This window comes from Phyllobates terribilis, unplaced genomic scaffold (assembly GCF_046119375.1).
Source record: "Phyllobates terribilis strain yellow unplaced genomic scaffold, ASM4611937v1 Scaffold_1__5_contigs__length_1240528914, whole genome shotgun sequence".
Taxonomy (NCBI): Eukaryota; Metazoa; Chordata; class Amphibia; order Anura; family Dendrobatidae; genus Phyllobates; species Phyllobates terribilis.
The window spans coordinates 98,169,945-98,185,870 of NW_027362761.1; the positions used below are offsets into that span (position 1 = coordinate 98,169,945).

The 15,926-nt window shown below is 45.3% G+C and overlaps 1 protein-coding gene across 1 annotated transcript in view; it reads left to right on the forward strand.

The window, feature by feature from the left end:
• The window catches only part of LOC141273374 (atrial natriuretic peptide receptor 2-like), a 229,792-nt gene that overhangs the window by 144,375 nt on the left and 69,491 nt on the right, over nucleotides 1–15,926 (forward strand). Inside the window, exons 13-14 of the mRNA XM_073685563.1 lie at nucleotides 338–431; nucleotides 1,674–1,761. Of these exons, the coding sequence (XP_073541664.1) occupies nucleotides 338–431; nucleotides 1,674–1,761 (182 nt within the window). The remainder of the gene's footprint in view (nucleotides 1–337; nucleotides 432–1,673; nucleotides 1,762–15,926) is intronic.

Genomic DNA, 15,926 nt, shown 5'->3' on the forward strand with positions numbered 1-15,926 from the left:
CAACTTAAAAAAGTATTTTAAGCATTATCAGGCTTATATGATTAGCTAACTTAGACCCCTTCTAAATCCTGGTTGATGCAGTGACAAAGAAGGAGGCTGGCTGAGCTCATGAACCAGAAAGTCAGTCCCCTTCACATACATGACTCATAAATAGGAAGGTGGGGAAGCTTTTTACTTGTGTTACAATAAACATGGAGGTGGAAGGTGTGAAATTAAATAATTAATGTATGTAAATAAATGTTATTATTTTACATTTTTTTACAAGTATATCACCGTACAACCCGTTTTAACAGGTTAATGAATAAAATAATGTAATTATTTTTATTTTTTGCTTTAGATGGAAAAATATAGTAAGCATCTGGAGCTATTAGTTGCAGAACGAACACAAGATCTAATGCATGAAAAACAAAAAACAGACCGTCTTCTATACAGTAAGCGAATATATTTTTTCCTTTTAATAAGCTTATTTAAGTTCACTTCTGATTTTCAAATTACAGTACTATCACTATAGTAATCTTTGATGATTTTCTGTCACATAATAAAGTTATTTTCCTGTAATATACATTTATGACTCATTCTTAGGATCTTCATTGTGTCATATGTGGGGGTCTGGGGCTCTTGAGTTTCACCAAAGAGCAGAACTGCATTAAAGGGCATATTCCCATCTTCAAGATCCTATCCCAATATGTAGTAGGTGTAATAATAATAATATTAGCAAATACATTATAGGACAGTAGGTACATTGAAGGACATTAGGACATTAGGCATTGCAGGACCTTAGGTATCCATGGTTATGACCATTAGCAACTAGCCGACTGTCACTATATCAGTGGCCGTAACCATGGATACCTAAGGTCCTGCAATACCTGCACATGAGGAAAGAGACATAGCGAATCAGGAAAACTGTACTACATTTCTAATTGGAGCTTTGTGCTAATATTATTATTATTACATCTTCTACATATTGGGATAGGATCTTGGAGATGGGAATATCTCTTTAAATGCAGCTGTGTGGGTGAAGGGCCTGGATAGTTGGTCATCGAACTTGGACTTGTTTGATAGCTAGCAGAAAACGTTATTTTCCTTAGGTCATTAAAAGACAACTTGTCTAAAATGCTACAATGTACCAAATAATATAAAAAAAGAACACATACCTCCCAAAACGGCAATAGTACAGTAGGTGAGTATGAGTTTTCAACCCATATCTACGGCACTTTAGCATTTAAGAAAGGGGTGTCCAGTAGTGGACAAGCCCTTTAATATTTAAATTGTAAGGGTGAGACTCATCAGCTGAATAAAGGGGTAATGAGACTGAGTTGCAGTGCCAAGGCACAGTTAAGATCCGACATGCATTGGGCTATGCCAGGGTAGAAAATGAATTAGACATGCCCTTTCATTTAGCTGATTGGTAAAAAAGTACCAGAAGTAACACTTTCATCAATCACATATTGATGGCCTATCCTACGAGAATATTCACAAATATTAGCATATTACCATATCAGCACAGATACATACAAATTAGTAGCATGGCATATAATTAATAAATGTGAATGAATTATGTGAAATTACATTATGAAATACTTTCATATTTTCCTGCTATACTGTATTTATTTTGCTAATGTTTGCCTTTTGCAGCAGAATTTAATGCATATGACTTGCTCTTCTTTGTCAAGGCATGCTACCACAGCAAGTTGCAGATGATCTAAGACAAGGAAAGTCGTCGCAAGCTCAGAGTTTTAGCAGTGCAACAGTATTTTTCAGGTGGGATTTTAAGAATGAATTTACACCCAAAATAAGAACAAAAAGCTACGATGTCAATGCTAAAACATTTCTAGTACTCAAAAGAAAATATAAACCATACTAGTGGTGGTTTATGTGGATATTATGAGAAGCAGTTACATGGTGTCAGATCTGCAGGAAGTCTTAGTATACAAGCTGGTCTTGATCTGATGCCTCCTCTCTCGTCGCCGTCTTCCTGCTTGCTTCATATGGATTACGCATCCTACGTCATCCACACAGGGTGTCCCAATCACGCTCCTGTGCAGGACTACTTCTCTCTGTCCTGCTGTAAGTACTGTAACGCGCATGTGCCAGGAGAGGCCAAAGAGCGCCGATGACCCAGAAGTAAAGCCGGCACATGCTCTCTACAGTGCTTTGCTCTGCTTTCAGCAAGGCAAAGCGAAGTACGCATGGCAGGAGCACAGTTGGGAGGAACTGTGTGAGTGATGTGGGATACGTTATCCATATGAAGTAGGAGGACGGTGATTGGCTAGCAGACTGGACTGGAGATCAAGTGCGCGCTCTTGCACAGTGGGAGATGGACCACTATGCAAGGACGCCGCCAGGTATGTTACAGTAACCCCCCCCTTACGCCCCCTCTTCTTCAGGCCTGCCAGAATGTTCCGCAGGGAATTCGAGGGCCAATCCTTCACTTCAAGGAGATCACTTCCACTGTCCACAAGAAAAACTGGTCTCATCTGGGTAGCTAGGATGCTACCTCCTATCCAGCCATCCTCAGCAACAGACGAAACGGGTGGAGTACCAGGAACAGCACACAAGGAAGTCTCTCTCCACTTATTATCAGGTAGCACCCCAGAGGGTTCAGGAGACAACTGGAAGTCCTCCGCTGGGTTGGAGGGGTGCAGAGACTCGGGGGTTACCTCTGCTTCGGGGTACATCTTGTCAAGCTCACAGGATGAAATGGGCGAGGTATCAGGTACAAGGTGTAGAAAAGTCACTGCCTCTTTGTTATCTGGTGGTACCCCGGAGGATTCAGGAAACAACTGGGGGTCCTCCGCCGGGTTGGAAGAGTGCAGAGACTGGGGGGTAACCTCTGCTTTGGAGTACACTAGGTCGGACTCGCTGGAAGAAGCGGGCGAGGTATCAGGTACCGAGTATAGGAGAGTCCCTGTCCATTCGTTATCAGGTAGCACCCCGAAGGGTTCAGGAGACAACTGGAGGTCCTCCGCCTGGTCGGAGGGGTGTAGAGACTCGGGGATGACCTCTGCTTCGGAGTACACTAGGTCGGACTCACTGGAAGAAGCGGCCGAGGTAACAGGTACCGAGTATAGGAGAGTCTCAGTCCATTCGCTATCAGGTAGCACCCCGAAGGGTTCAGGAGACAACTGGAGGTCCTCCCCCTGGTCGGAGGGGTGTAGAGACTCGGGGATAACTTCTGCTTCGGAGTACACTAGGTCGGACTCACTGGACGAAGTGGGCGAGGTATCAGGTACAGAGTATAGGGAAGACTCTGTCCATTCGCTACCAGGTAGCACCCCGAAGGGTTCTGGAGACAACTGGAGATCCTCCACCTGGTCGGAGGGGTGTAGAGACTCGGGGTTAACTACCGCTTTGAGGTACCCATTGTCAGGCTCACAGGACAGAGCGGACGAAGTATCGGGTACCGGGTGTAGGGAAGTCTCTCTCCATTTGTCATCAGGTGGTATCCCGGAGGATTCAGGAGGCAACAGGGGGTCCTCCGCCAGGTAGTAGAGATGCACAGACTCGGAGGTAATCACTGTTTCGGAGTACCCTTGGACAGGCTCACCGGTTAAAGTGGGTGAAGCATCAGATACCGGGTGCAGGAAGTCCTCCTATGTGGATTCTAGGTGGGCAGAAGTCTCTTCGGGCAGGAGAACTGGTGCGCTACCCACGCACATTACCCGTCGGGGCTGCTCCGGGATACAGGGAAGTGAAGCTTCAGCAGGGACTTCAAGGTTGGGGTCAGGAGGTCTTTGGGGGGACAGACCCTGGTGTGACGGCTTGCCTCTACGCCTAGCACGTCTGGACTGCCTCTTGAGGTTGGGAGAAGTATTGTCATCCTGTGTGGATTCTGGGTGGGCAGTAGTCTCTTCGGGCAGGAGGACTAGTGCGCTACCCACACACATTACCCAACGGGGCTGCTCCAGGTTATTGGGAAGTGAAGCTTCAGCAGGAGCCTCCGGATTAGGGTCATCGAAGACCATTAGAAAGGCCACCAGGAAGGCCATTATGTCCAGGATGATAGGATCCTGTGCGTCCCATAGGGGGGTGATCCATTTCAAGGCATCACCCGCTAGGTAAGACATCATGAATCCCACCTTAGCCCGATCGGTGGGAAAACAAAGAGGGTAGAACTTGAAGTGTAGCATGCATTGCTCCACAAATGCACGACTCAGTCTTGGATCCCCATAGTACCGTGGCGGATCCGCATGAACGAGTGCTGATAGATCCATCTGGACGGATGCGTAATTCGCCTGAAACTAAGCTGGTAGCAAAAAAATAAATAAATTTCTTCTAGAAGCACGTATTCACTGGAAAAAGTCTCAGAGAGCGAAGGCCGTGGGGCTCAACGGGTACCATGGCCTGAGCATGCTGTAATGCACACGCCCGGGCTGAGTGGCGTGTGCGTGTATATGTAGTGATTCCACTGGACCGTGCCGGAGAGTGAATGCCTGGAGGGGTGTAACTAAGTATCCACCCGATCAGAGCAGGGTGCACGACGGCATATGACGCCAGTGCACCAAGGAGGAACCGAGCAGAGGGACCAGGTGCTACTCCAGGACAGACCCCGGACATGGCTGTTGACCCACACAGGGGAATACAGGAACAGGCAGGTTAGGCTGGCACACAGACTGCTGGGTATAGGCAGACACGGCTGGTATGCAGACTGGCGGATGCTGGTAAGCACGACTGGTATGCAGGCAGGGAGGTACTGGCAGGTACGACAGGTTGGAGCACCGAGTGGATAGGACCCAGTACAGACTGAGACTCTGGAACAGAACCGCAGACGCGGTGGACAAACAGCAGAGTGAGGCCGCCCAGAGCGGCGAGCAAGAGCAGAAGAAGACGAGACCGCCTGGAGCGGTGAGCGAGAGAAGAGCAGGACAAGGCCGCCTGGAGCGGTGAGCGAGAGAGGAGCAGGACGAGACTGCCGAAGCAGCGAGCAAAGAGTCGGAGCAGAGCGAGACTTCCGGAGCAGCGAGCAAAGGGTCAGAGTAGAGCGAGACTGCCGGAGCAGCGAGCAAAGGGTCAGAGCAGAGCGAGACAGCCGGAGCAGCGAGCAAAGGGTCAGAGCAGAGCGAGACTGCTGGAGCAGCGAGCAAAGGGTCAGAGCAGAGCGAGACTGCCAGAGCAGCGAGCAAAGGGTCAGAGCAGAGCGTGACTGCCGGCGCAGCGAGCAAAGGGTCAGAGCAGAGCGTGACTGCCAGAGCAGCGAGCAAAGGGTCAGAGCAGAGCGAGACTGCCGGAGCAGCGAGCAAAGGGTCAGAGCAGAGCGAGATTGCCGGAGCAGCGAGCAAAGGGTCAGAGCAGAGCGAGACTGCCGGAGCAGCGAGCAAAGGGTCAGAGCAGAGCGAGACTGCCGGAGCAGCGAGCAAAGGGACAGAGCAGAGCGAGACTGCCGGAGCAGCGAGCAAAGGGTCAGAGCAGAGCGAGATTGCCGGAGCAGCGAGCAAAGGGTCAGAGCAGAGCGAGATTGCCGGAGCAGCGAGCAAAGGGTCAGAGCAGAGCAAGACTGCCAGAGCAGCGAGCAAAGGGTCAGAACAGAGCGAGACTGCGGGAGCAGCGAGCAAAGGGTCAGAGCAGAGGGGACAGGGCTCTGTTCACACGGAACAGACTGGAAGGGAAAGGCAGAACCAGGTACACACAGGATACTATCAATGAAGTAGCGAGTGGACTCTAAACTCACAAACGGGAGTACAGGTACAACGAGTAGGAGTTAGGTACTTGATCAGATTCTGCAGGAAAAGGGAAGGTACGGACATAGAGAAAAACAGGTAACAGGCTAGGAGAGTATTCAGACAAGAACAGACACAGCAGCAAGATACAGGAGCGGGTCTAGGTATGCGGCCCCTAGAAGGCGGAACGAACAGGCTAGGAGCGTGTTCAGACAGGAACAGGCAAGATACAGGAACGGGTCTAGGTATGCGGCCCCTAGAAGGCGGAAAGAACAGGCTAGGAACGTGTTCACACTGGCCTGGAAATACAGCCTCCAGGATAGGCAGAAGACAACAGGCTAGAAGATAGTTCAGACAGGCCACAGTTCAGACACAGGAACTGATACCGCAAGGCAGGAAACATAGACAGGACCTGGCACATCAGTGACAGAAGCCAACTGACAGAACACAATGCTCAGGCAGGGTTTCTTGGGAGGAGCTGGGTTAAATACCAGGTGACAGACAGCAATAGGCTGAGGACCCATGAGGGGTGTATCTGCAGCAGGTACAAGAAACAGGAAGTGATCGGGCGCCGCCCTTAAGCAGCAGAAACAGAGGCAAGCAGACAGCATGGAGTGAAGCCAGGCTAGGAGACAGGACTGGAGATCAAGTGCGCTCTCTTGCACAGTGGGAGATGGACCACTATGCAAGGACGCCGCCAGGTATGTTACATATATATACAGTACAGACCAAAAGTTTGGACACACCTTCTCATTTAAAGATTTTTCTGTATTTTCTTGACTATGAAAATTGTACATTCACAATGAAGGCATCAGAACTATGAATTAACACTTGTGGAATTATATACTTTACAAAAAAGTGTGAAACAACTGAAAATATGTCTTATATTCTAGGTTCTTCTAAGTAGCCACCTTTTGCTTTGATGACTGCTTTGCACACTCCTGGCATTCTCTTGATGAGCTTCAAGAGGTATTCACCAGAAATGGTCTTCCAACAATCTTGAAGGAGTTCCCAGAGATGCTTAGCACTTGTTGGCCCTTTTGCCTTCACTCTGCGGTCCAGCTCACCCCAAACCATCTCGATTAGGTTCAGGTCTGGTGACTGTGGAGGCCAGGTCATCTGGCGTAGCACCCCATCACTCTCCTTCTTGGTCAAATAGCCCTTACAAAGCCTGGAGGTGTGTTTGGGGTCATTGTCCTGTTGAAAAATAAATGATGGTCCAACTAAACGAAAATCGGATGGAATAGCATGCTCTGTAAGATGTTGTGGTAGCCATGCTGGTTCAGTATGCCTTCAATTTTGAATAAATCCCCAACAGTGTCACCAGTAGGGTTGAGCGAGTATGTTCTGTCCAAGTATGCTCGGGCCGAGCTCCGAGTATTTACAGCTGCTCGGTGATAAGGTTAAATCGCTCCCGTGTGCATGATTTGCAACTGTTTGATAGCTTTATTACATGTTACGAATGTGTAAGAAATAGACATTCCTCCCATGTAATAAAGCTGTCAAACAGTTGCAAATCATGCACATGGGAGCGATTTAACCTTATCACCGAGCAGCTGTAAATACTCGGAGCTCGGCCCGAGCATACTCGGCAAAAGGGTTAATAGAACATACTCGCTCTACACTAGTCACTAGCAAAGCACCCCCACACCATCACACCTCCTCCTCCATGCTTCACGGTGGGAACCAAGCATGTAGAGTTCATCCGTTCACCTTTTCTGCGTCGCACAAAGACACAGTGGTTGGAACCAAAGATCTCAAATTTGGACTCATCAGACCAAAGCAAAGATTTCCACTGGTCTGATGTCCATTCCTTGTGTTCTTTAGCCCAAACAAGTCTCTTCTGCTTGTTACCTGTCCTTAGCAGTGGTTTCCTAGCAGCTATTTGACCATGAAGGCCTGCTGCACAAAGTCTCCTCTTAACAGTTGTTGAAGAGATGTGTCTGCTGCTAGAACTCTGTGTGGCATTGACCTGGTCTCTAATCTGAGCTGCTGTTAACCTGCGATTTCTGAGGCTGGTGACTCGGATAAACTTATCCTCAGAAGCAGAGGTGACTCTTGGTCTTCCTTTCCTGGGGCGGTCCTCATGTGAGCCAGTTTCTTGGTAGCACTTGATGGTTTTTGCAACTGCACTTGGGGACACTTTCAAAGTTTTCCCAATTTTTCACACTGACTGACCTTCATTTCTTAAAGTAATGATGGCCACTCGTTTTTCTTTACTTAGCTGCTTTTTTCTTGCCATAATACAAATTCTAACAGTCTATTCAGTAGGGCTATCAGCTGTGTATCCACCTGACTTCTGCACAACACAACTGATGGTCCCAACCCCATTTATAAGGCAAGAAATCCCACTTGTTAAACCTGACAGGGCACACCTGTGAAGTGAAAACCATTTCCGGTGACTACCTCTTGAAGCTCATCAAGAGAATGCCAAGAGTGTGCAAAGCAGTCATCAAAGCAAAAGATGGCTACTTTGAAGAACCAAGAATATAAGACATATTTTCAGTTGTTTCACACTTTTTTGTTAAGTATATAATTCCACATGTGTTAATTCATAGTTTTGATGCCTTCAGTGTGAATGTACAATTTTCATAGTCATGAAAATACAGAAAAATCTTTAAATGAGAAGGTGTGTCCAAACTTTGGTCTGTACTGTATATATATAATAAGCCCTCTTCCACTTTGTAAACCAATACTGGATACTCAGAATATTTGTATTATCTCAACTTGTATTGCAGAAATTTGATAAAAAATATGTAAAATCTGTAACAGCCCGTTACAGATATGTTTTTTATAAGTATAAAAAATTCTATACTTATTAAAACGCCATAAAAATAAAGTAGAGTATAATAAATATGTATGTAACCCAGGTCAGAGAAGCACATTTTACAAGGACACATCCTTTCAGCAGGGAATATTATAAGATTAATTATCTTTTAAGTAGATGCTCTGGAGATATTTCATCCCTACTGCCATTAATAATCTTGCTTAACTACTGTGGATCTTCAGTCTGGTCACTGACATAAAAATACTGTTAGAAGCAATTTGTTTTCAGCATGGTAAGGCAATAATACATTCTCTCGCCATAGACAGCCCCTCTCAAATGGGAGCCGACCCCTGAACTTCTGGCAAACATCAAGTAGGGGGAGGTGTGAAGATGGAGATGTTGTGGCCAACCAGATGTAGAAAATATAGCATATCACAGTATCCATTCAGATGATTAGCCATAATACATGGGCTCCGCCAGCCCACCAGACCCGGAGCTCCATTATAGGAAGCGTGGGTGGAAAGGAGTTGTCTTCATGAAACAATCCCTTTAAGAATTACATCAGTACCATATGTGAATAGCCTTAGGCCCTATATTTTACTAATTGACTAACATTAGTTGAAAACTAGATGTGTATTTGATTGAACACAACCAGGAATAACAATAGTAAGCTCTCTCAAGTCTCAGCTGAGGAGGAGACATACAGTAGATATAATCTGATATTATGAACAGTCTCCTGTTTATCACATTATGAACAGTCTGTCCCCAGGTTTTTAGTACTCTGTTGTAAAGCAGCATGATCAGGGGTGGATTAAGAGTAGCCAGGGCCCCGGGCAGATTAGAAAGCGTGCACCCCCAGGTACCCAATGGATCATGTGACATGTCACATGATCCCTTTTTGATAGTTCATGTGGTCATGTGAGTAACACACAGATGCCCTGGTGCACATCTGTAGATGGAAAAAAACAGAGATAGTGGCGTGCATAACGCACTGCGCAAAGTTTTCCCTTGTTTACAGTGCTATGTATAACATAGCGCTATATAAAATAGAGCAGGTGTGGGGGATTCATTTTCCCACTGGGCCACATGAGAGACTGTGACTTATAGGCTGAAATTAATTCTGCTCAATGTTGCACATACGCCGCTAGGTTCAGATAGGACGAGATGGGTTTCATGAATTCTTTGGAATCCTGGGGGAACCATTACTCAGGGCGATCATAGGCTGCAGCTTCTCTCAGGCACACAATAGATTCAATTGCTGACACATCTGACAAGAGTCTTTTTCAACAGTTTATCAGTGGAATTTAATCTGAAGCGTGGCCAGTGCAATTCAGGGATTTTACAGCAACAATCTTCATTACAGTACAGTCTGAGTTTCTTGACCAACCGGCTCCAGTAACAATACAGTAGTTTCTTCACAAGGCACAGTATTACAGTCTCTTCAGTAGCATAATTCAGCATAGATTAGATCTCTTGGCAGCACACTTCTATGCATACAGAACCACAAGCTTTTCCTTCACAAGGACACAATAGTGCACAGCATTCTTTATCCTGCATGGAGATGGAGGGGGGGAGGGTTTGATGAGGGAGATGATCCCTGTGACACAATTACTTCCAGTCCTTATCTTCCTGTCCAATAATACTCTGCACTGTTAGTTCAGGGAGTTTATCTGACCTGTGTTTAGTTTCTCTTCTGATCTGAATCCTGTTCAGTTGCCTTCTATCACAAACAGATAACACACTACCTTTCTTTTACCTTTCTCTTTGGCTTCAGCCAGACTACAATAACAAGTTCCTCACAATCCCCCTGGGGCTCTGCTAAAACACTCCCTGTCTCCTGTGACTGTGTTAACCCCTCTAGTTGCTGGATGCTTCTGAAGCACAACACTTCCTGTCTCCTGTGCTTGTGTTATTTGAAATAGTTGTTGGAGGTTTTTGAAGCAACAGCACTACTTCTGCATGTCACATCAATATTAATATTAACATATTAATTATAATTTTTTTTACATTAATTGCATGACTTAATATTGAGCACAATTAAGTATGCTGACATCCCCTTGTAATATGGCAGCCGGACAGGTCCTTGAGGGGAGATATGTATCAGTGAGGTTGGTAGCTTCGGTGATATAAACTCGGGAAAGCATGGTCCAGCACAAATTGTGCTGAGAGGGTTAATATGGCATACCAGGGCCGGGTTTTATGAGCAGTCATAAGAGATGGGAAGGAATGGTTGCTCACATATCCCCGCCCCCGGGGGCATGGTTTTTGTTAGTAAAATGGAGATCAAGTGTCTCATTCCGTGTCCGTGGCTGGAGGTGTGGAGACCTCCAGCGTGTTTGTGCTAAAGGACACTGACCGTGAGCGGGCGAACCCGCAGTACTGTATGGACTGTTTCTTTTCTGTTTGTTACTCTGTGCCGCACAAGGTTGTGTTTGTTTTACTGCTAAAGTGCGGTTTATGAAGTTACAATAAACCTGCCTTGGACATCTTAAAGAAACCGCTTCCTGTGCCTACCTCAAAAGCAGCTGAGTGAGTAAAACCCTACACCCTATATACAATATGAGCCCCCACATAATCCCCCTATGTACAGTATAAGCCCCCATGTAGCTTCCTAGATACAGTATGAGGCCACTCATAGCTCCCTAGATACAGTATGAGGCTACTCATAGCTCCTTAGATACAGTATGAGGCTGCACGTAGCTCCCTAGATACAGTATAAGGCCTCATGTAGCTCCCTAGATACAGTATAGGGCCACTCATAGCTCCCTAGATACAGTATGAGGCCACACGTAGCTCCCTAGATACAGTATGAGGCTGCACATAGCTCCCTAGATACAGTACAAGGCCGCACGTAGCTTCCTAAATACAGTATGAGGCCGCACATAGCTCCCTAGATACAGTATGAGGTCACATGTAGCTCCCTAGATACAGTATAAGGCCACACATATCTGCCTAGATACAGCATGAGGCCGCACATAGCTCCCTAGATACAGCATGAGGCCGCATGTAGCTTCCTAGATACAGCATGAGGCCGCACGTAGCTTCCTAGATACAGCATGAGGCCGCACATAGCGCCCTACATTCAGCATGAGTCTGCAAGTAGCGCCTTAGATACAGTATGAGGCCGCACGTAGCTCCCTAGGTACAGTACGAGGCCGCATGTAGTTCCCTAGATACAGTATGAGGCCGCACGTAGCTCCCTAGATACAGTATGAGGCCGCACATAGCTATCTAGATACAGTATGAGGTCATATGTATCTCCCTAGATACAGTATGAGGCCGCACGTAGTTCCCTAAATACAGTATGAGGCCACACGTAGCTCCCTGGATACAGTATGAGGCTGCACGTAGCTCCCTAGATACAGTATACACATACAGTCTTGTACACACACATGCAGTTAGACACCAGCTGGCATGCACACACATTCATGCACATGCAGTCACACACGCAGTCTTATACACACATATGCAGTCACACAAACGCACATACACAAATGCAGTCATACACACACGCAGTCAGACACCAGCGGGCACGCACACGTAGTCTTGTACACACACACGCAGTCACACACACAAATGCAGTCACGCACACGCAGTCAGACACACGCACACATGCAGTCACGCACACGCAGTCAGACACACACACACACATGCAGTCAGACACCAACAGTCACACATACACAGTCATGCACATGCAGTCATGTATACACATGCAGACTTGCACACATATGGGTCACAGAAATGTGCACACACACAAACATATACAGACATACACAAAGACACATACAGGCATAAACACATTTGAAGACATACTCAAAAGTACACATAAACAGACATATCACACATACATAGATATACACAATCATATGTGCACACACAGACACACTGTGTCACACACACATCACTCACCTTCCCCCTGCTTGTCTCCAGTCCAACTCCTCTCTGGTGGGAAGCAGCAGTGCAGGGCACACTGCATGATGTCACTTCAGCAGATACTGTCGTGCACAGTACCGTGTCTGCTAGCTGTGACGTGGACAGGCCAGCACACAAACAAAGGTTTAAAGGTGCAATGCTGGCCAAACCGAAGAAGTAGGTGGCCCTGCTTTTTTTGCCAACATCTGAATTAATTGGAGACACACCTGTGGAAGCATTTTAGTGCACATCTGAAACACACTGCTTCTTTGTGTAACATCATGGGAAAGTCTAAAGAAATCAGCCATGATATCAGAAAGAGGATTGTGGACTTGCACAAGTCTGGCTCATCCTTGGGTACAATTTCAAGATACCTGAAGATGCCTCATTCATCTGTACAAACAATTATATGCAAGTACAAACAAGATGGGAATGTCCAGCCATCATACCGCTCAGGAAGGAGACGGGTTCTGTGTACCAGAGATGAACGTGCTTTGGTCCGACATGTGCATATCAACCCAAGGACAAAAGCAAAAGACCTTGTGAAGATGATGGTGGAAGCTGGTAAGATTGTGTGAATATCCACAGTGAAACGAGTACTGTATCAACATGGGCTGAAAGGCCACTCTGCCAGGAAGAAGCCATTACTCCAAAAGAAACATAAAAAAGCCAGATTAATGTTTGCAAATGCACATCGGAACAAAGACCTTAATTTTTGGAGACATGTCCTGTGGTCTGATGAAACTAAAATTGAACTTTTTGGGCATAATGACCATTATTACGTTTGGAGGAACAATGGAGAAGCTTGGAAGCCTAACAACACCATCCCAACTGTGAAACACGGGAGTGGCAGCATCATGTTGTGAGGTTGTTTTGCTGCAGGAGGGACTTCACAAAATGGATGGCATCATGAGAAAAGAAGATTATGTGGCAATACTGAAGCAACATCTCTAGACATCAGCCAGGATGTTAAAGGTTGGGCAGAAATTAGTCTTCCAAATGGACAATGACCCAAAGCATACTGTCAAAATGTAAACAAAGTGGCTTAAGGATAACAAAGTCAATGTTTTGGAGTGGCCATCACAAAGCCCTGATCTCAATCATATTGAAAATTTATGGGCAAAGCTGAAAAGGCAGGTGCAAGCAAGGCGACCTACAACCTGGACCAGTTTTGTCAGTAGGAATGGGCCCAAATTCCTATTATAAGAAGCTTGTGGAAGGATATCCCAAACGTTTGACCCAAGTCATTAAGTTTAAGGGCAATGGTACCAAATAGTAATGAAATGTATGTAAACTTTTGACTTTGTACGTAATAAAAATTCCTTAAAACATTCTCTCTCAATTATTCTGGCATTTGGCAAATATTAAAAATTATGATAATCCTAATTGATCTAAAACGGGAAAGGTTTATTCTGATTTCATGTCAGATATTGAGAAAAACATGTATATGTGTCTTTTTATATAGTGTATGTAAACTCCTGGTTTCATCTGTATACACACACACACACACACATACAGTGCATATGTGTGTGTGTATACACATACAGGGTGTGTGTGTGTGTGTGCATATATACAACCCCTGGCAAAAATTATGGAATCACCGGGCTCGGGGGACGTTCATTCAGTTGTTTAATGTTGTTGAAAAAAAGCAGATCACAGACATGGCACAAAACTAGTCATTTCAAATCGCAACTTTAGGGCTTTAAGAAACACTAAAAGAAATCAAGATTAAAAATGTGGTACTCAGTAAGGGTAATTTTTTCAGACCAAACAGAGGGAAAAAAATCTGGAATCACTCAATTCTGAGGAAAAAATTATGGAATCACCCTGTAAATTTTCATTTCCGAAACTAACACCTGCATCAAATTAGATCTGTTCGTTAGTCTGCATCTAAAAAGGAGTGATCACACCTTGGAGAGTTCTTGCACCAAGTGGACTGACATGAATCATGGCCCCAACACGAGAGATGTCAATTGAAACAAAGGAGAGGATTATCAAACTCTTAAAAGAAGGTAAATCATCACGCAATGTTGCAAAAGATGTTGGTTGTTCACAGTCAGCTGTGTCTAAAATCTGGACCAAATACAAACAACATGGGAAGGTTGTTAAAGGCAAACATACTGGTAGACCAAGGAAGACATCAAAGTGTCAAGACTGGAAACTTAAAGCAATATGTCTCCAAAACTGGAAATACACAACAAAACAAATGAGGAACAAATGGGCGGAAACTGCAGTCATCTGTAAGAAACCGCCTAAAGGAAATGGGATTTACATACAGAAAAGCTAAACATAAGCCATCATTAACAGCTAAACAGAAAAAAGCAAGGTTACAATGGGCTAAGGAAAAGCAATCGTGGACTGTGGATGACTGGATAAAAGTCATATTCAGTGATGAATCGCGAATCTGCATTGAGCAAGGTGATGATGCTGGAACTTTTGTTTGGTGCCGTTCTAATGAGATTTATAAAGATGACTGCATGAAGAGAACATGCAAATTTCCACAGTTATTTATGATATGGGACTGCATGTCAGGTAAAGGCACTGGGGAGAGGGCTGTCATTACATCTTCAATAAATGTCCAAGTTTACATTGATATTTTGGACAGTTTTCTTATCCCATCAATTGAAAGGATGTTTGGGGATGATGACATCATTTTTCAAGATGATAATGCATCCTGCCATAGAGCAAAAACTGTCAAAACATTCCTTGAAAGAAGACACATAAGGTCAATGTCATGGCCTGCAAATAGTCCGGATCTCAATCCAATTGAAAATCTTTGGTGGAAGTTGAAGAAAATGGTCCATGACAAGGCTCCAACCTGCAAAGCTGATCTGGCAACAGCAATTAGAGAAAGTTTTGAATAAATCCCCAACAGTGTCACCAGCAAAGCACCCCCACACCATCACACCTCCTCCTCCATGCTTCACGGTGGGAACCAGGCATGTAGAGTCCATCCGTTCACCTTTTGTGCGTCGCACAAAGTCACGGTGGTTGGAACCGAAGATCTCAAATTTGGACTCATCAGACCAAAGCAAAGATTTCCACTGGTCTAATATCCATTCCTTGTGTTCTTTAGCCCAAACTTGTCTCTTCTGCTTGTTGCCTGTCCTTAGCAGTAGTTTCCTAGCAGCTATATTACCATGATGGCCTGCTGCACAAAGTCTCCTCTTAACAGTTGTTTAAGAGATGTGTCTGCTGCTAGAACTCTGTGTGGCATTGACCTGGTCTCCAATCTGAGCTGCTGTTAACCTGTGATTTCTGAGGCTGGTGACTCGGATAAACTTATCCTCAGAAGCAGAGGTGACTCTTGGTCTTCCTTTCCTGGGGCGGTCCTCATGTGAGCCAGTTTCTTTGTAGCGCTTGATGGTTTTTGCAACTGCACTTCGGAACACTTTCAAAGTTTTCCCAATTTTTCGCACTTACTGACCTTCATTTCTTAAAGTAATGATGGGCACTCGTTTTTCTTTACTTAGCTGCTTTTTTCTTGCCATAATACAAATTCTAACAGTCTATTCAGTAGGACTATCAGCTGTGTATCCACCTGACTTCTGCACAACACAACTGATGGTCCCAACCCCATTTATAAGGCA